Raw genomic sequence first — 21,147 nt, forward strand, 5'->3', positions numbered from 1 at the left:
GCTTACATTTTCTTACCAGCTTCTGGTCTTTGATTCTCCACAAACACCGACCCCAGATTTTCTTTATTTCATACACACAATTGGTAATAATCGACTGAGTAAGAAATACCAGCACAAGTGAACTTGTTATCTACTTGGATATTAAAGAATAAGTTTTGTTTTTGTCAGGTTTTCTTTTTCTAGCCTTCATTCGCTTGTTTTCATGATACTTTCTTGAAACAACTTAACTTTGCAAATTTTTTGCATTTCTTGATTAAATGGGAGGAAAGCTAAATTAGCCAATAGAGTCCCTTTCCCTCAGGTAAACAGATCTGGATTACATACCTACTACTTGGGTCTTAGGCCTAGACCACACATATATAGATCTTTTTTTGACCTGATATCTTTGTCCTCGTTAAAAAAAAAAATCTCTATCCATACGGAGAGGCAAAACTGAAAACAATCGCCTCTGAAGCCTGCAATGCCATGCCCAGCCTGTAAGTGGCAGGTTAGCAAAATGTGAAAACCATAGAAGAAGAACGTTATGAGCATGCGCAGTCAAAAACAGGAAGAAGAAGCAATGAAAATATAAAAACAAATATAAAAACATTACATTCATCCGTAGAGCTGTATTGAGGGCTAAAAGTGCAAAAAACAGAAACCGCGCGGTAAATATTGGCCATCGTTCTTGTTGTTGGCAACTGTTGCTACGGTGACTTGTTGCTAGGCGCTTGACACCAGCTCTGTTTCACATTGCTACAGGGATCCACTGAACTGGATTTTTTTTATAACTCTACTTTTTTATCTGTTTAAAAAAATCTATGTTTATGTCGGTGAAATCGCCATGTTCGCCATATTCGTGTGGTCCAGGCCTGAATTTAGCCCTGAAAATGGCTTTGCCCACTTTCCAGATGTCTGGAGAAGGCCTTCCAGCTGCATGTTTCTGATTGGTGGAGCACCCACTGTGTTTTTATTTCCCTCTCTTTCTGTCCATGATAAGATGACCCCCAGCTGTGATGGACTTGGTTTAGTACCTCCCAAACCCTGGTCTTCTTCAGCCCCGTTTCCACCAAGCTGTCCGGTTTAGATCAGTACGGTTTTGGGTAGAGCATCTGTTTGCATTCCATCCAGGAGAGTAGAGCGTTATTAGCCTACCAAGGCTGACGCGGAGGAGCCGAAAGAGAGATAAAGATTGTTTGGGTCAGGCAGTCCCAACTGGTCCCAACTTTGTGGCGTCCCAAATTACCTAATTTGGTGGCCCATTACAACCAAGCCGAGCTGACAACTACAAATTGTTATCCATCCTGCGAAGAAGTCAAGGAATCACATCCTGCCTGCGATTAAGTTTGCATATCGCTTGAGTCTGAGTGTTGACAGCCCTGCACAATCCTGGGCAGTTTATAAGCCAAAAGTGCTGCCTGTGTCTTCTGAAGTTTGCGATAAATCAGGAAACTGCCAGCTCCAAACAGCAGAAAGTCTGATATCATAATTCCAAATATATAGAAATCTTCAACACTCTCGACGGAAAGAATCAACAGGCATACAGTCCTCCAAGTACCCCAGTGGTTGACTGTATACCCGGCTGCAAACATTGCCCAATTTCCTCGTTGTGAAGATTTTATCAATTGCATTGAGAGACCAGCTGATCAGATCCTTGGTTTTAGGTTTTGGATAGGATCCAAAGAGAGGCTCAGATAGTTCAGACGGAGACAGACCAAGAGCAAGCAGGACAGATAGGGAGGAGGGAACGAGAAGAAAAGCGTCCGCCTTCGTTGAGAGCAGAAAAAGAAGACGAAGAATAAACATGTTAAATTGAAAAACTCTGGGATTTTATTGTTAAACAAACACAAAACTACTGAAAATTGGTACCGTTGAGTACTGGTACTGATTGGCAGGTACCAGCCGTTGGTACCATATCATTTCTGATGTGAAAGGTACCCATCTCTGTTAATAAATCCAACAAAGAAGATAAACGAAAAATGGAAGACAATCCAGCAATTTGTCTTCTTTGTGATTTCTATGTGTTAATCAAACTTTGTTTCAGAGAAGTCTGTGAGCCACCAGGAGAAATACAGCCACTGTCCCACAGGAAGTGACCATTTTTTCCACCTATCAACAGTCTGTAGTGTTTCTAGCTCCACCTTCTGGGGTTGGATCGGTTTAGTCTGGCATCCAAACAGAAGGGTCCCAAAAGTGACGGTTTGTCTCGGTTATTTGGGGATCTGTCCCAAGGTTAGTTTGTGGAAACATTGTAAAATGCGTGCGATACCAAGACAAACCAAACACAACCGCTTGGTGGAAACGGGTCTAACTGGCCTGATAGTGTGAATATGTCTCTGTCAGCTCCCGGTGTTCCAGTTTAAAGAGTGACCCTGTAAACTGGTGACCTTCAGCTGAACGTGTCGGTTTACAACGGCTGTTCAAACGCAGGAGAAGTCAAAATTTCTGATAAATATTTGATGACGATCTAAAAGTGTTTGAGAAGGATGCATCTCCTGAAAGTTGTCAATCAACAGGCTCGTTATGTAAGCCCCTTAGATGAAAAAACTGTTTCGGGTTTTTTCCAAACCATCCAATCCATTTGAAGTATGGCTGTAGTGTAAGACGACGGCCTGTCTGTCTTCTTCTGTGGTGTGATTTCTGCTTAGTGGCCTTCATTGATGTCTTAGTGCCCTCTATTGGTGTGAGGGTGTAATGAAAACACCAACGAACAATGGGCCATGGGAGCTATGTGGTTCCTAGGAATGTTTTACCAGGTACTAAAAGTTCCTGGACCTTCTGGTTGAAAATCATCTATTACTGGAACACCAGTTACACCAGTTGCCTTCACTGAAAAAGGCTAACAGTCATAAGTAAGTAAGACTTTCTCATGGTTTCGCCTTCTCCTCATGAGATGTATTAATTCAAACTTGCATAAAAGCAGCAGTCATTGCCAGAAATCCCACTCTCTCGAGGAAATTAACCTTTCGTTGTGACAGGGTATTCAAATGTAATCGTTTTCTTTCATCCTGGATTCAGTGTGGGCCTCCGTGTTCGGCCGGTCAGAAGTCGCTCCCACACTCGCTGCTTGCCGTCAGGAAAGAGAGATTGGTTCCCTTCAGTATGGCAGTGTTTTAAAATGCATATTAACTAAGTTGGGAACCTGAACTGTCAAAGTGCTGTGAAAAATCCATTAAAAATTCTGCCCAACCACAGATGATGGCTTTTAATGGAAGCCTAAACGCTGCCTGAGCCTGGCTGCTGGTCTGGGCCACAGTTAATTACAGTATGTTCACCAGCTGCCTCAATCTGAGATGATTTTTTATGGTCCTCACAGATAAACTGACGGACGGACAGACTGAGTGTGACCGGGTGACGGCAGCTTTCTGTGTGTGTGTGCAGACGTGAGGAGAAAAAGGGATCTGCTCCTGTTGTCTGAGGAAAGTGACATCGTGCATTAATCTGCCGGGCTGCTCCTCACCTCTAATGAAGTCTGTGAAGAATCCCTTTTAATTAAGTGCAGAGGCTGGGGTCGATGCCTCTCCCTCTTCATTAGAAAAAAAGGATTTCTCCCTCCTCGCGGCTGCCAATGAGTGAGGAGGCGCTGCTGGCGGACACGTCTTTCTGCACGGTCCGGTCCATACGAGAGGGGAACTGGTTTATGTGCAGTGTTGCCTCTGAATCCTCCACATGTGAGATTTTCTGCCTCTTGGGGAGGTACTTATGATAATCCATGGCAATGTGAGGTTTAGTCCGGCAGCTTAGCAGAGGAACACTTCTGATAGGGCCACTCACGCTCCGGGTTATTGAACCGCAGCCACTGCCCTGGGTAGGAAAGGTTATTGGCCTAAAACACTTTCTAAGAGAGTGAAGTTTCTCTGTGTGGCTTAATTCAACGTGTCAGGTCATCCCAGGCTGAGTGCTTCTTTTCTTTTGTGCATAATTGCAGAATTAATCGCTCAAAAAACTTTATTTCCCATCTGAAACTTAACTCCTACTCTTTCAGGGGTGTTGGAAATAAAACAATAGTTGACGCTGTTTAATTCAGAGTTAAAGGGATATCACTCTTTGACAGACAGATGCTTTAAAGTGCCTCGTGCTTCTACTTAGCAGCTGCAACAATAGCACCGAGCTGACATCAAAGGTGAAAGAGTTGCTTTAGAAAATCGTTTTCAAGGATTGAATCAATTTTCTACATATCCTATTCACACAGAGCCGCGCTGATACACCATTAAATGCATATTTAGCAAAGATTTGTCGGGTAAAGTGATGGATCTGTGCATTAATTCCTCCTGGCAGACTGTTCAGAGCTGAGATGTAAGTGTAATTTTGCAGAATGACACTACAGTACGGCATAAATCAATGTGTGAAAAATGGCTGTGAAAGAGTTTTCCATCATTACCTCTCAGGTTTGGTATCAATACACCGACATGCAATGCTTTATGATGAAGAAATCAAACAAGCCGTATGAGATGGTTTTATAATGATCTATGTTACTGCAGTTTTTCACCGTCCTCTGCGTATTCTGCTCTGTTTATGCTCCTCAGTTTTATTTATTTTATCTTATGAAAGGAAATTGCAAGGGAAGACTGCAAGGGAAGCTCAGCTTCCCCTAAAATGTCCCTAAAAAAGTGTTGATATGTTCTGCTGTGTGAACATTTCATTGATAAAATCTGAGCTAGAATTCCTTCATCTTTAGTTCAGAATCAGCTCCTATCACAGGTAACTGGCTCCACCTCCTTCTCATTCATCCCCGCAGCGTCTCAGCGCTTTAACACAGTCGGACGCTGAGCGTCTTCTGACTTCAGCGGGGAAGCGTAGAGTGGGTTGTTCCACTGTGGAAACTGGACGGTCATTGGATAAACGCTGGGCTTTGTCCCGCCCATCGGACACTCAGCGTCTCTGGGGGTCTATGAGGCAGTGGGCTGGCCTGGACGCTGGGCTTCTACATGATGATTGGATGATCTGTCTGAGGCTGAATCCCTTTTTGATTGACAGTGAAATGAGCCAGTCAGAGATCTTGAAGTATAACCCTCCACCGGAGCATCTTTTGAGTTGTTCTGGACTGTTCCAGAGGCTTACCTTTTCTTAAGGTGAGTTTACCTTTTCTTAAAAACGACGAACGTTGTGTTTAAAGATTCTCTCTCTTTTCACCAATACACTTACAGCCTGTCGTAGTCTCATGTAGCAGCTCCAGCTGATAACAAGCTGACATGGAGGGTAGAATTTACGTTTAAATAAATAAAAAAATTCATGATGTAGGCTGGATAAAATGAGCTTCTCCTCCTTGACTGACCAGCAGCTGCCACTGATTCGAACCCAGGCTACCTGCCTGTGGGCGAAGCTCACTAAGAGCACAACCCAGACCAGTAGAGCATCTGCGCTCCAGCTCAAGACCTTTCTAACTAGTCCTTGATCCTCTCTGTGTGCACAGTATTCATGTTAATAACCCAGTGAGTAAAGTGTTAAATGTCAGCCTCACCTTTTTTCCCAGGTGAAATCTAAGAGTTCTGACTGGAAAGCGAATTATGACTGCGGTCTGAGCGCAAGGAATTCTGGTATGTAAACAAACCAACAAGGCGGACATTATAAGGATAATTTGTAATAATTTCAATCACCAAAGAGGCTGCAACTCGCACGTTTGAGTAGGAGGGGAAACAGCGCATACAGAAACAGAAACTTGGCGTCACAAGTTGTAACCTGGAGTACATCGATCTGGTACGAGTTCAAGGGTTGGAAGTTACAAGTTTGGCTGCACTTTCACAAGTTACAGGTGGGAAAATTAAGGGTTGCCTGAAACCCAATTCCACCCTGATGGAAATGTGCTTAGATTCAAACTTCTGGACATATTTGTGCATACGTCATTTTCTGAATTTAAGCGTATGCCGAGTTGTAGTTGGAAATCCACACAAGTCTTTGTACCTGAGGCCTCAGTTTCTGTTGATAGATTTGTGGCTGTTAATGATACGAGTAAGAGCTTCTGAACAGCTCTAATCTTACTTTTCCCCTGTCTTACAGTGAGCTGTTTCTTCTTAAGACTTGTATTTATCAGTTTTCTCATTTATATAAAGACACAAAGAAAAAGCACTGACAGGAGAGTAAGACGAACACCAACTGGGGGCAGCGTAGCGTGAAGAAAACTGTCATATATCAAAGATCTTCTACGCCTAAAGAGACTCACAGAAAGCAGCATCTTTGTTCTCAGAAACAAAATGAGACTCCAGTGATTTTTCCAGCAGTCATGGTATCCAAAGAGATCCTGCATGTGAGTCCGTGAGGACCCAGCAGCTTTAGTACCCCGGTGTTTTCATACTTTACAGCCTGGTGTTTAAGAAAAGTGGAGATTTCCTCTTCAGTTTGACCTGCTGCACGGTGAAAGACCAGGGACAAGCTGGAGTTTGTAGCTCTTATCCGACGAGAAGAGTTTTTTGTACAGTTTGTACAGTTTGACTCTCGCCACCATAACCTGAATGATTTACGGCGTCTGTTTCGCCGTTAGCTGCTCTCCTGCTCCATGGCGACACATGCTTGGTAACGGGCGCTCCGCCGCTCGGCCTTCAGGCGAGGAAGAGCCGTCATAAAGAATTCAGTTTTCTGCTGGTTGCCATTAAATGTCCGTCAGCGTTTTTATTTCATATCGTGTGGCGTCCCTGCTACAGGCTGCTGGATGAGATCCTTGTTTATTTCGTCCTCGTGTGTCGTACAGGACGAAGCTGTGGCCCTGAGGAAGGAGGGGGGCGGAGTGGTCCTGGACTGCGCGTTACCTCATCTGATCGGCATGGATGAAGACCTGCTGAGCTATGGAGTCACCCTGTTTTATTTGAAGGTGAGTTGATCTAATTTGTATGAGAGTGATTCTTTAATTAGAGGAACATTTCAAGTCCACAGTGGGTGGTTTTATACAGGAAGTGAACAGGTTTCATCTTTTATTTAGCTAAGCTCACAGCTCACAGACCCCTGGGGGTCCTGGGACAGTGAGAAAACACTGACTTAAATATTTAAGAATTCATTAGAGCTTAAGCTTGCTAATAAATAGATTCAATAGATTCAATAGATTCCAGATACAGTGGGGAAGATAAATTATTGAAAGTGTCCACTTTTTTCTCATCACATTTATTTCCAAAGATGCAATTCAAACAAAATTTCTCCCAGACATTGGTATTAACTCAAATAATCCACACATGAAAAGAAATCTCAACGTTCAGGTCCATAAATAATGATTATGGTGAATTAAGTTCGATAACACAGGAAAAAAGTATTGAACACACCATGGAAAGGCTGAATACTTTGGACAGGAAATGCACCATACCACCTGAAATCTGTCAGTAATTATTACTTGAACTTCCAATTAGTGCAAACCAACATCAGCTGGGCTAGAGCAAATTGATGGTCCTATAAAAAAGGTGTTTTTTTCACCAAGCAGTTAAATAGCACACACCTCATGATGGGTAAAGGCAAAGAGCTCTCTGAAGACATTCACAACCTGATTGTTGCTCAGCATCAGAATGGAACTGGTTACAGACTTATATCAAAGCACCTGAATATTCCAGTCAGCACCGTTGGGGCCATTATTCACAAGTGGAAGAAGCACCACCTTACCATCAACAGGCCACGCACAGGAGCTCCTTGAAGATTTCTGACCAGGGAGTCAGAAAGATAGTCAGAAGAGGACTCAACCAGCCAAGCACCACCCTGAAAGTGCGCCAGAAAGACTTGGAGGCAGCAGGTACGATTGTTACAGAGAAAACAATAGGCAATGCACCAGACACTCAGCCCGCAAGACTCCATTCCTCAAGAAAAGGCATGTTGAAGCTGGTTTAAAGTTTGCTAAACAGCATCTTGACAAGCCTGTAGAATACTGGGAGAATGTTGTCTGGTCAGATGAGACCAAAACTGAACTTTTGGGCTGTCATACTACAGACCATGTTTGGAGGAGAAATGGCTCTGCACATCAGCCAAAAAACACTACACCAACAGTGAAGTTTGGAGGTGGAAGCATCATGGCATGGGGTTGTTTCTCATCTCATGGTGTTGGCAAACTTCATATAACTGACGGAGCAATGAATGGAGCCATGTATGGGGAAATTCTTGATCTGAATCTGCTGCCATCCACCAGGATGATGAAGATGAGACGTGGCTGGACCTTCCAGCAGGACAACCATCCAAAGCACACGGCAAAGTTGACTCTCAAATGGTTTCAAAAAAAGAAAATCGATCTGTTAGAATGACCTAGTCAATCACCTGACTTCAATCCAACTGAACATTTGTGGAAAGAACTAAAGAAAAGGGTTTCTGATGTATTGACACGTTTACGTCCTGGTCTGTCACAGTCTGGTAAGTGTCCACGGATGATACAGTCATAAGCAGAATGTGACGTTGGATTTCTCCAATAAAAACGTCTGTTCACCTATGTGTTTTTTGGTGGTTAACTCCTCCATGTCAGTTGACAAACCATTAAACTCTGCAGTGCTTTTGCATCCGGCGTTGATGATAAACAAATAATCCCTCTATACTTTGCAAATAGAATATCACTTTGTTGTAAACCTGAAATGTTTCCCTAATTATAGACTCACTCTTGACTCATGAAGATCTCTTTATCTAGCCTAGAAATTAACTTGAATTTCAGTTTACACGTTGTGTGAAAAGCTTCCAATCTTCCCGTAGGAGGGCAGGACCCTGATCGGGAGTGAAGGAACACCACGCCATCAGGGTATCGGTGAGTTAGAGACAACTGCTGATGACGTGATTCTTTTAACAGCGCTCCCAGGCCTGATTTGTTGGGCGAGTATTTCATTTTAATGCTTTCATATTTTATTGTATCCCAGTGCTTTCCAGTCCCGGGCTCCTCGGCGAACACTGTGTGTTTGAGAACCGTGCTGGGACCGTGACTCTGATCCCTGAGGATGGAGTGCTGTGTTCAGTGAATGGCGCCGTGGTCACAGATCGCTGCCAGCTGACTCAGGGTAAGCATGTCTGCAGAGCGAGTACTCTCCTGATATTCTGTAATGATCCCGAGGAGGAGGAGGAGGAGGAGGAGGGAGGGTAAGCCACGACTAATGATGAAGATTTGTCTCTCAGATTCCCAATTATTCAGCTCGTGGGAAGCAATAACACTTTCATCTATTTTGAATGCCGTTATATGAGATCACTGCATCACATCTGCAAATGAAATCCACTTTTTGTCCCGGGGTCCCTCACTGCAGCGCTCTCAGGGCATGAGTGGATTGTGAACGCAGCCCTCCACAGGGCAGATGCCATTTCTCTTACTAAACATTTTGAAGGGCGAGAGGCCTCGAACAAAGCTCCAGACAAAGCCCCGGGCCCTCCATTTAATTGGCAGATGGAGCCGATAGGGCCGGCAGGTTTGAAGTGGGCCCGAGCATTAACCTTTCAGAGGACGGAGCCAAGCGAAGCTCACGCTCCTGCCCCCCTGAGCAAACCCTGCGTGCAAACCCCCGCGCGCCCAGGCCGGGGGCTTTCGTCGCTTACAGCCTCCTCATCCTCACTGCTTTGCTTCCCAGAGATAAAACCTGCACAGAGAACCAGGCGGCGCAAGCCCCGGCTACGCTGGTCCCCTTTATAACCATTTCAATTTATCCAATATCCCCTTCAGAAACGGCTGCATCTGAGGCTATTTTCTTGAACAAATGATAGTAATTTTCAGTCCAACAGCAGCTGGAATCCATCACAGGCCGCCCTCTCAGGTGCTTTGTCACTCGTCAGAAGTCATTAGTAGAAGCAAGATTAGTATTTGCTGTGCTGAGAGCGGAGAATGGAGAGAAGACCCGGGGAAAATCTCTGGATGTGGCCATACGAGCACGGCTCTGATATATAAACCTTAATATTACTTCAATTCTATAGCTCTACAAGACTTCTCAAGTTTCCTCTGAGTTATTTTCTCTGGTAAATTATCCTCCTGGTCGAGGTCACTGCCAATCACGTCGGGGATTGTGTTCTTCGTGGCGATTCATTCACTTTACCTCAGCAGAGGAAAATGTTGGAGAACTTTTTGTGCAATTTGTCAACTTTTCCCCGAGTTCAGTGCAGAGACAGTTCGCTGCAAATCTCACCGTGACAGGAGCGTTCTCCTGGACAAAGTCTTTTTTTATACACTGCAGATACGGTGCTGCACCTGCAAAGGCTTCTTGGCAGGCTTTACACTTTTTCTGCAGCTTGCGTTTGATCTGGTGTACCTCTGCCAGTCTTTTTAGTGCTATGCATAGCTCAGTAGGCGGTGTAGCATTTCTATAAGACGTAAAGCCAGATGAGATGTCTTTAACAAGGAACTTATGGATGATGTGTGGTTCATGTAGGACTATAATTTCACTCCAGTCTTATTTCACTTAGACAATCGTCTGTGACTGAGGGAACAAAAAAAAGAGGCCAGTCATTTAGATTTTATGCCTCGACCTGGAATTTCACTCCCGGACAAAGCCTCAGGGTTTAACTATCACCTGAAAATTTATCGCTATCTTTTCTTCCTCTTACGACTAAGCCATTAGCAAGAAAGCAGACTGTAGACTTGCAGTTTTTATTCTCCTTTTAGTCCGTTTTAACCTTTTTGACGAGCTGAGAACCTCAGAATTGTGAAACCGTGCAGAAACAAAGCTGGAGTTGACTTGTGTGAGAGCCACTCGCAGGGCAAAGGTCGTCCTGGGAAACCCCGAGCACGGTCTTCCTGCAGGGAGGAGGCCAAAACAAACAGATATTTCAGGTCATTTGTTCCATCTATTGAAGAGACTGCAGGTATTGTTGCCTCTGTGTGAATACAAAGACTGTCAGACATCAGTTTGAGCTGTGTGGTGGTTTTATCACCTTCTTTTTCATGATCTGTATTGCTTGTGTTGATTTCTGCAATGATCCACAGCAAACCAGAGCTGAATTTATTTTATTTAACCTTTGATTAACTAGGTTAGTCCCGTCGAGAGCAGAGGAGTCCTGAACAAGAATAGCAGCATTACACAGACACAGCAAAAAGTCACTCACTCAGTACAGACCAGTCTCTTTTAGCAGAGAAATAGAATAGCATAGAAAATACTTTATTTATCCCCGAGGGGAAATTCAGGAGGAGTCACAGCAGCAATCAAGAAAACCAAAGTAAGAAAGTGTATAGAAAGTGTAAAAAGCTCCATAAGAAAATAGATGCTGACAGCTTGTCCATCATTGTCCAGTCAGCCAGCCTCCACCTCCACAGGGTCCAGGACTGAGCTTCTTCAGCAGTCTGTTCAGTCTCTGTCTCCTGGATCCTGTCTGCTCACAGCAGGTGAAGCTCTTCCAATGTGGTGTTGGTGTCTGATGTTAGCTCTGTTAGCCATGTCTATGGATAGCATGATGCTACTCCGCCTTCTGGTATTCCTTCTGTTGCTGGGTTAGCACAGCTAGCTCGTCCATCTTATTGGAGATAGATCTTACGTTCCCAATAACGATGGATGGAAGGACAGGTCCATGTCGTCACTTCTTAGCTCACATGTTGTCCTCACCTCCTTCTCCTCACCTTGTGGGAAACATCAGGCCTTGCACCAGTTAGCATTGACATGCTACAGACTGCTAACAGCTGAGTTCACATGTAAACAATGCAGCCATGGTTACATGTAGGATCTCCAGACAAACACAGGAGAAAAAGTAGTAAAAATATCACTGAAGACACAAAAAGTTTGGTGTTCATGATCAACAAATGAGCCAAACAAAGTAATGATCCACTCCAAATACAAAGATGACAAAAAAGAGATGAAAAAAAATAAATACAAAAAACAGACTTAAACAGAGCTGCTGTAACAGGTAGCCGCAACCAACAGGGCGATGCCTAGCAACATTTTTTTATTTAATTTTAACAATAAAAGAGAAACAAGACTAGTTTCTCCAGCAAAAACCAAGTAAAACTTTCAGCTTTCGAGCAGCAGCTGCTCTATAAAAGACAAGTTTTCCTTGAGTAAAAAAGACGATTACATCATTGCCCGTGGATGTTGACAGTTTTCTCAGATGGTGTTCAGTTTGTTGCTTTGTTGCTCTTGCAGATGAAAACAACATGAGTTTAGCAGTGTGCTAAGCTGAACTTGGATTTGATAAAAAGCATATTGTAGATTTACAAAAGCTAGTGTGGGTGTAGGGGCACAGCAATAAATAACTACATCGTCAGCAAAGAAAATTTAGAAATTAAAATTACCATTTAGAACAATGTGATCCAGAGAGTAAATATTGAGCAGAGGTCTACAACCTTTACTTTCATAGGAGCCATTTTACCTCAGCTCACCTGGATTAAAGTCACTATGGTGCCACAAAATCTACTTAATCTTCACAATAAAGACGAAAATTCTATACCTAGTTAAAATCTAGTTAACAAAAATCTAAATGAGAAGTTTTTTTCTCATTTATGAAATTGTACATATAATGTCTTAGTTTTTTATTTTTAATAAATGTGCCAAAAACTCAAATATTGTGGAAATTTCATAATTAAAAAAAAATTAAACTTCAAAAAAAGCTATATATATATATATATATATATATATATATATATATATATATATATATATATATATATATATATATATATATATATATATATATTTATTTTTATTTTTTTTAAAAAAAGCAAAAATTTAAAATTTTCGAAAATTATCAAAAAATATTCACAATCATGAAATTAAAAAAAATGTAAAAATCTGCAAAATCTTGAAAGGTAATGTCACTTCACTCATCATTTTTTGTGATTTGCTAAAATAAATTGATAAATATATATTTTTGGAGAAAAAAAAATTCTCAGAAAGTTGTTAAAATTAAAAAAAAATTGCAAAAAAAAAATGTTTACATGGTAAAAAAAAATGTGAAATTTTAAACCTTCAAAATTAAAAAAAAGAAGAATCTGTTTGTTTCTTGTCTTGCCACATATCAATCATGTATATTAAGCAGGCACGTTGTCAGTTAAATGAATCCATCCACACAGATTTAAAATCTGTATTTTCTTCCAGATGAGTCTTTTTGTAGATGTAGTTATCTTCCCAGGGCTGTAAAACTTGAGGTTATCCACAGGTGCAGGGAAAGTTGGTGGGCTGTTGATAAAGGAGTAAAAGAGCTGCAGGTTGAAGATAGTAAATAAGAGTGGTCCCAGAACTGAACCCTGAGGTACACCTCTGTGTACTTTTAGTACCACAGATGTGACAGCCTGGGATCTGCCAGTGAGACAGTTTTCGAACCAGAGCCCAGGAACCAGAAGCTCTTAGGTGGTCCAAAAGGATTCTATGATCCCCAGTGTTGAAAGCCATAGAAAGATCAATAAACAGAGCAAGGCAGCACTGTTCGTTGTCTAAGGCCTCTAAGACATCATTCATTACCTTCATGGCAGAAGTAGTGGTGCTGTGGTTTTTCCTCAAACCTGACTGGGAAGGGGATAAAACTGCAGCCCAGTTAGAAAACTCTGATCAAGCAGGAATGTGTTACCTCCTCTGTTCTCCTCAGGTGCCATCATAGAGCTGGGGAGAGGAACCAAACTCAGGTTTTACCACCCGACTGAAGCTGCCCAGATCAGAGGCAAACCTCAGGTACACACACTCAGACACGCACACACACACACACACACACACACACACACTCAGACACGCACACACACACAGGCGGGCGTCACTGTGATCTTGTGGTATCCTGCTGTTGTCTTAGAGCTGAGGGAACTTCTCTCAGAAAAGATGTGAGACGACTGAGCATGGTGCTCAATTATGTTTCCACATCTATCAGCTGCTCAGGTTGAACTTTTTCCTCTTCTCTTTTCATCACAAACTGAACCACAGATGTGATTCTTACACATTGTTTCTGATCAAACTGAGAATATCTGCTTGTTTTTCAGCTACCTGCTTTTTTACCTGTTTCATTCTGACTAATTGGCTCACAAAAAGAAAAGAGGAGTGAGACCTGTGAACCGTGAATAATCTCTCCACACTGCTGAACTCTTTTCAGTCTTAAAAACGCTTTCCCTGAAAGAAGGCCAGGTGCTGCAGCTTTCAAAATGGCAGCTTTTCATCCGGCTTGAAACGATTTTCATTCACTTTCATGTGAATTTCTTTAAAGAGGTGTTGTGCAAATGCAGTTTTTCTCTCATGTAAACCCCAAACAGTTATTCTCTCCATTAATGTTTCATGTTGAGGAATTCTTGGTGAGTTTAGGTGTTGAGGCCTTTAGTGGAGAAAGAATAAACCTTAAAGGAGTTTATGTTTAATTCAGTAAGTTACATATGAAAAATGAAAACATTAAATGTTTTAGCTTAACGGTTTAGTATAATGACACAGTATGATGTGATAGAGTATAATAGGATAGGTCTTATCATCCTGCTTGATTTATGTGCACACTAAGCTGCCTACAAAACAGTATTAATATATATGATAATAAAAAACAACAAAAACAAAAACTAGAAAGAAGAAGAAAGAAAAAGAAATACCTGCCTTTCCAAGACTTACTCATAAAAAAGACCCCCAGATAACCAAACCTTATCACAGTCCTTAAAGCACCTGTAAAAAACTTAGTGTTGATTTTGGCGCCCCGCTGTGGACAAAAAAAGTTCCTCTAACTGGCTGATTTTTTGCAAAACATGTCAGTGTGAGATTTTCTGACAGAACAACTCATTGTACTTTATTTAAAGGTGGATGTGCAGATTTTTGGTGGCTTGTTCGTAAATACAACATTCAAACTAAGCTCCTCCTCCTTGGCTCAGTGCCAGCAGCAGCACACACCCACAGCCTCCAGCTGTGACTACATGAACACACTCAGTAGCCCAGAAAACACCTGAATTTCTATGTGGGAGAAACTCGAGGGCCGTGCACCTGACTTAACATGTTAATACAAGCAAACCACAGGAATTTGACACATACCTAGAAGAAGAACCTAGCTAAATCGCATCGCTCTTCACCCTCGTTTAGGAAAAAGCTTAATCTTATTTGGTATTTCATTTCACTTTGGTTGTTTTTCTTCCTCTTTGCTACTTCCGCTATCGTAGCTGCTCTGATTAGCTTCTTCTACTCACTGTCATCATCACGCAAAGCCATGTGTGCACTGTGTGCTCCGTGATTGGGCTGTTGTAACCACAATTACGCCAAGCCTAGAAATGTCCTGATATAATCAAAACATCAACATCCAGGCAGAGGAGGGGGTTGAGGCAGACACAGACACTGACACATGTATAAAGGCCCAGAGGAGATGACTGAGCAGGATGTTTGACTACTTCAATATTTCTCTTACTGTGACAAATTCCTGATACCCCTCTTCTTGGATGATGGCTTATAAATTTGCTGTAGACTGGAAGTTGAGATTGAAAAACGTGTATAACGTGTCAGTATGTACAGATGGTAGATAAAATGTCTGGTATCTATTTATGTTTCCTTTCTTTTATCAAAAGTCGTACCTCAGAGCGTAAATAGCACTTGGTGTAAGAGTAGCCTGCGCTGTCTGAACCTCAGACTGTGTCCCCTGTTTTATAACCTTTTATGTAATAAAATGGATTCACAGCCCATTTTATAGTCACAGCTGTACTTCTGTTTTTTTGACAGCTTTCTGCTCTCTGCATTATTGAGAATTGCCCGCTGCTGCAGCCAAGAAAAAGCAGAGACATCCAGGCCCCGCTGCGGGTCCAAGCGGAGCCTTTGCCATTCATTTTTTAACATTTACTCCAAATGAGACGGTCCCGAGAGTGACGCGTTAGCTCCGTCTGAATGTGTCCTCGCAGACCCAGAATGTGTTTTACTGTTGCACGAAGACATATCTTTAAAAATGGCCTTTTTTCAGTAGCAGCAAATTATATAACTGTTCCTTTTAGATGTAGTGTCAGAAACTGATGCATGAGATAGACTTTAAGGACTCACGGAGCAACAGTAATGGACTCGTTTGTGAGTTATAGCCTCTGTCTTCCTAACGCCAGTTTAGCAGACGCCCTCACAGAATAGGAGGAGAATATAAAACCTGTTTGCTTTTATAAGCACAGTAAAAAGGGAAAAATAACAGAGCATGGTTGTATCTGCTCAGTGAAGACAGGAAACCTTCATCTAAGTTTGCAAAATCTCACTTTCCAGGTAGACCAGATGGAACAGTTTGAAAAGGTGTTTTTTATTTTGACATTTTGGAAATTGAAGCTTTTGAATTCACTGTGAATATTCATTTGCAAACCCAGGATGCAGCAGAAAAACCTCAACAGTGTTTGAGCTTCCCACGCCGAGCAGAGGAACAGTGACATCAGAGGACGTGTGCCAGAATAGAGAAAAAGGCAGCTGTCACTAACAGTGTGGTTTCATGCTGCTGTCTTCTTCTTTGGTCTGCAGAGCGAGCTGCTGTCTCCCCTCAGCCTGTCCCCGACCGACACGTCCAAATCCTCCGAGACCTGGTCTGAGATCATCCTGCAGAGTCCAGGGTGAGACTTCAGCACACATGTAAAAACTCTCCACACTGAACTGAGCCCACTCCACCTTCGAAAGCCGCCCACCTGTTGAGCCGCTTTCATCGGACACGTAGACCAAATCACAGCCACAAATCACGGCGGCCTTTCTGTGGGCAGAGGTGGGAACATGTAAAAATCTGCTCCACGCTGAGCCCGCGGAAACACAGCAGGCCTGAAACCAAATTTATGTCCTAACACAACCTCGAGTTGGGTGAACTTTCCTTCCTGTTTCCAAAACCACTGCAGTTCACTCGGCGATACACAGAAAAATCCCAGAATGCACAGGAGAAAAACACCAGTCATAAAAGGCATCTTTTCACCTGTGCTTTGCCTCACTTCCTGCAGATTTGTTTCACTCTGGGTCATGATGACATTTCAAAAATAGACTCAAATTAGTGGGATGAGAAACAGTCAAAGTACAGTTTAATTTGGAGTTCATACTGAGCCTCAGATTAGCTGAAAGTAATTTCTGTTGCAGTGTAAACGTAGAATGAGTCACGTTTAAGATGCTGTGAGAAGGATCTGTTTTAATGTGACGGCCACGCCACCTTCTGCTGTAAATGACTTTTAGCGAGGTGTGTGTTTGTTTTGGAATTAAATGGAGATTGGATCGAAACAAATTTTCTTTGTTTAAGACAACTTTTTACTGGACAGTAAGAAACGTGACATCAAGCGAACATAGTAGCAGCCAGCTGTATGTAGTGCTATCGGCAGCCTGGTGCTCTGACGTATCTGTAGGCTAATGCCGCGGCCACACCAAACGCGAACACGCGAATTTACTCGCCCGAGTCTCGCCGCTGGACTTTTTTGACAAGCTGAGGCGCGAACACGCGAATGCGCGGTACTGCGCATGCGGAGTAGAGAGCTCGTTTATTTAAAGACCGAAAGTCCAAAAGAGCATCTGAAAAACAATGAGCTGTGGTTTCCAAAGCATGACAGGAGAGTGTGAAAGCTTTGGAGATCACAATCAATGCCTGCTGCCTCTCCCTGGTAATCCACCAGCCCTGCTTGGCTGTTCCCTGCAATCTCATCCCCGATCCCCCGAACCTCCGACCCCCCGTACCCCCGACCACCCGAACCCCCGACCCATGTTCCCGGATGTCTCCCTGGGGATAATGAAGGGGTGGAGGAAAGAGAGGAGCACAGAGAACTTCCATCTTTTCCCTGGCTCTGCCCCTGCCCCGCTCCTCCCTCCTCTCTATCAGGCTCAAAACTCCACTGAGGAAAACACAGTCGGACTCAGTGATGACCCGTGCAGGCAGATCCAGCTGGAAACGAATATTTACAGAACTTACCTTCAAAACCTGTCTCCTCAGAGACTTTCAACCAAGCCTGCTCCTGTTTTTCCGGTCTCTGTAGAGTACACACGTCGTATCGTATAACTCTGGATGATGACACACCACACAGATTGTTTTCTCCTCCATCCTCCGGAGGAGTTGGAGCCGGAGCAGGCTGCAGTTGCCCCCCAACGTCGTCAAAACAATGACGTCGTGGGGGAATATTTTGAACTCGAGCGAATTCGCGCCTACCGCCCAAACGCGTGAACGCTCCAAACTCGCCGCGCCAAACGCGTGAATCGCGCCGCCTGAGGCGAATCGGCGGCTAAACGCGTCTTTGCATTGACTTTGTATGTAATCGCGCCGCAAATTCGCGTTTGGTGTGGCCGCACCATAACGCGACAACAAGCTAACTGTCGGTTTGTTCTTAGTTTAGTAGCTGTCTATATTAAGCACAGCTGACACCCTGACGTCTGTAACATGTATGTTCTAGGCTCCAGTGTCCACCATCGCTACAAAATTAATCACAGAAATAATTTTCAGCAGAGAAAAACACGGATCTCTCTTCTCTCTACTAAACTTCATCAGCTGGCGTGGTGTTGTCATAGAGAGACAACCTGTAATATTGGTGCTGATAATCTCATTTTAAAGTGTGGATTAGGATCAGGCAGATATCTTGAAGGGAGACTTTTTCAAGATCACTTTCAAACTCCTCACAACATCTCAAAATGTTTGTGTAACTCTGAAATGGTGACTTTTGAGAAATCGTATCCATAAAACAGCAAATTAAGGTGGAAACCCAAGACACTGGCAGTGTCCAAAATCGCTCCCTATCCACTATACAGCATTTTGTAGTGCTTGTGCTCAAATTTGCTCTGCACATGCTCAAACTGTCCTCGTGCTTGGCTATAATGCTGCTCGCACAGATTTCCTGTGCTCACACTCGGGTGTGAGCCGAGCCCGGAGGTCAGGGGGTGATAAACCAGGTTGAAAGAGTGCCTGTCTGTATCTGACGCTCCGTAGAGAATAGCGAACGCCCCCATAAACAAACAGGGATAATCTGATTGGTCAATACTAGTTGGCCTTCTATTGGTTGATCCACATAAAATTTGAGAGCAGACAGATCTGTGAGCAGAAATTTCCTCAGCCCAAGAGGAAGAACCTGAGCGTGAGCGCAGGAAATCTGTGCGAGCAGCATTATAACCAAGCGCGAGGACAGTTCGAGCACGCACAGAGCAAATTTGAGCGCAAGAGCAGAGTTATGAGAGACAATATCACAAAATCTGAGCATGAAATCAATAAAATACTGCTCTCAAATCAATTTGAAATGCAGGAAATTTATTCCATACGGTAGCCGCTGAACCGTTCATCGTGGGTGATGCCTTCACTTGACCTTGTAATTCTCAAACACAGCACAAGTTCTGTGCAAATATATGGTTTATTTACTTAAAAAATAACGTGTAATAAATGTTACTATTATATTTGGCTGTTGTGGTAATTATGCTCAGTATGATATTAGTTATCACTAAAATAAATACTGTTTTGCAGTGTTTGAGGAAAATGATAACTGTAAATCCCAAGCAGTCCGTGAACAACGTTAGAATAATTTTGTCACTGTCAGCGGCTGGTGAGTGAGTGAGTAGTGTCCGAAATGACTGTAGAGTCCACTACATCTAATTTACTATATAGTGAGTAGTGAGAAAGGAATGAGTGGGTTTATTAGGACACAACCACTAATTTTACTGTGCGGTGAAATTAGCAAACAGTAAATAGCAAAATTTATTGATCTATCTGTGAAGTTAATCAATTAGGTTTGTGGAAAATCCCCTACTTTGGCACCAAAAGAGGACACTTTAAATTATGGAAATCTTTCCTTTGTAACACATCTTTAGATATTTTTATCTTATAGTTTTTTTTTTTTTTTTTAACAATTTTTTATTAAAGTTTTAGATACATATCAAACTTTGTATCAAATGTACAAACATTTTCATTTTCATTTACAATTATGTCCCCTCAAACAAGTGCTCATTCACACACACACACACACACACACACACACACACACACACACACACACACACACACACACGCACACACACACACAAAATAATAATAATACTAATAATAAAAATAATAACAATAATAATAATGATAAAAAAAATAATAATAATAATAATAAATAAATAAATAATGAAAATACACACAAAAATAAATAATAATAATAAAAATAATACTGTTAAAAAATAATTATAATAATAGAATTAATAATAATATAAAAATGATAATAAAGAGAAAAGCTAAATAAATAAGTAAATAAATAAAAAAAAAAAAAAAGGCAGGATCATTACATTACACATGTTTTTCAGTTAGTGTTATCCTTTTCATTAGTCAAGAATGACATGAATGAGTCCCAAACAAAGGCAAACTCCTCTTTTTTACCTTTTACAATATTTTATAGTTTTTAATGATACCTCTTTTAATGTTTGTGCCTGTGATTTTCAGTGCTAACAACAATATTATTGATGAAAAGAATATATGGTAAATCAGACACATCAGTTTTGTTTCAATCTCTTTTTTTCTAACCAAAACTGTTTTGCACTTTTTGGGGGTACTTGGCAGAAAAAAAACATATGTCAAAGGGATACATCACTGGAAAAATGTTGAGAACCACTGCATTAGAGGAAAACAAGACCAGGTTAAAGTGATAAATGATGCAGAATGAGAAATATTTGGGGCTAAAAAATGTTGTTTGAAATGAAAAATAATCCTGATGAGATCCTGATCCTGCCGTTAAAACATCCTGACGTATTTTCCCCACAGCGCCCCCTAATGGAGAACACATTCCTTGGTCAGAAGCAGAGTTTGCTGATGTTTACGCAGCACGTAACTCTGCAGAAAACTGTGATCAAGAGAGGAGTGATTCCTCATGGCTGTCAGTGTTTACTGAAATCTTAACCTACAAAATGCTCTTTATCTGATTTCTTTGTTCCTCTTCTTCCTCGCACCGTGGACTATTATCTGTTCAAGCACTTATTTGGTAGTGAAGGACGATTTTTCCTTTTTACGTCTCATTGCTGTGATATTTATTCCATCCTTGTTCTTGTTGTTCACTAAGCATAAACCTCGCTTGCAGCAAGGACAGAATTGATCTTTAAATGTGCCCAATCATTTCAGAAATAACCCTCAGCGGTAAATAAGAGCTAATGATCTGGATTCAGTCTGCGGCTGTGGGTATCCGTTCGGCTTCAGGAGTGTCACAAAATATCAATGAGCTGACCTGAAGTGGCTGGAGGGGGTGATTCAGTGTAACAAAAGCAACTTGTGAGTTATCAGGCAGAGTTCAGGCCGCAGAAAGTCTGACCCGCTCGTGAAAACATGGGAGCACTTCATATCGTTGGTATCAAAGTGGATTATCTCGGCTGGGAGCAGATCTTCTTATGTGGCCTTGGCCTGAAGCAGGAAGTGTTGAAATCCATTAAAAGTGGACTTCTGTTTGGAGAGGAG

The 21,147-nt window shown here is 42.2% G+C and overlaps 1 protein-coding gene across 1 annotated transcript in view; it reads left to right on the forward strand.

The window, feature by feature from the left end:
* Nucleotides 1-21,147, forward strand: part of kif16bb (kinesin family member 16Bb) — a 51,129-nt gene that overhangs the window by 21,197 nt on the left and 8,785 nt on the right. The window contains exons 13-17 of the mRNA XM_074676088.1: nt 6,665-6,784; nt 8,623-8,674; nt 8,784-8,921; nt 13,411-13,493; nt 16,251-16,339. Coding sequence (XP_074532189.1) covers nt 6,665-6,784; nt 8,623-8,674; nt 8,784-8,921; nt 13,411-13,493; nt 16,251-16,339 — 482 coding nt within the window. The remainder of the gene's footprint in view (nt 1-6,664; nt 6,785-8,622; nt 8,675-8,783; nt 8,922-13,410; nt 13,494-16,250; nt 16,340-21,147) is intronic.

Source organism: Halichoeres trimaculatus, unplaced genomic scaffold (assembly GCF_033239565.1).
Source record: "Halichoeres trimaculatus isolate MK-OKI-2021-1 unplaced genomic scaffold, fHalTri1.1 fHalTri1_scaffold_8, whole genome shotgun sequence".
Taxonomy (NCBI): domain Eukaryota; kingdom Metazoa; phylum Chordata; class Actinopteri; order Labriformes; family Labridae; genus Halichoeres; species Halichoeres trimaculatus.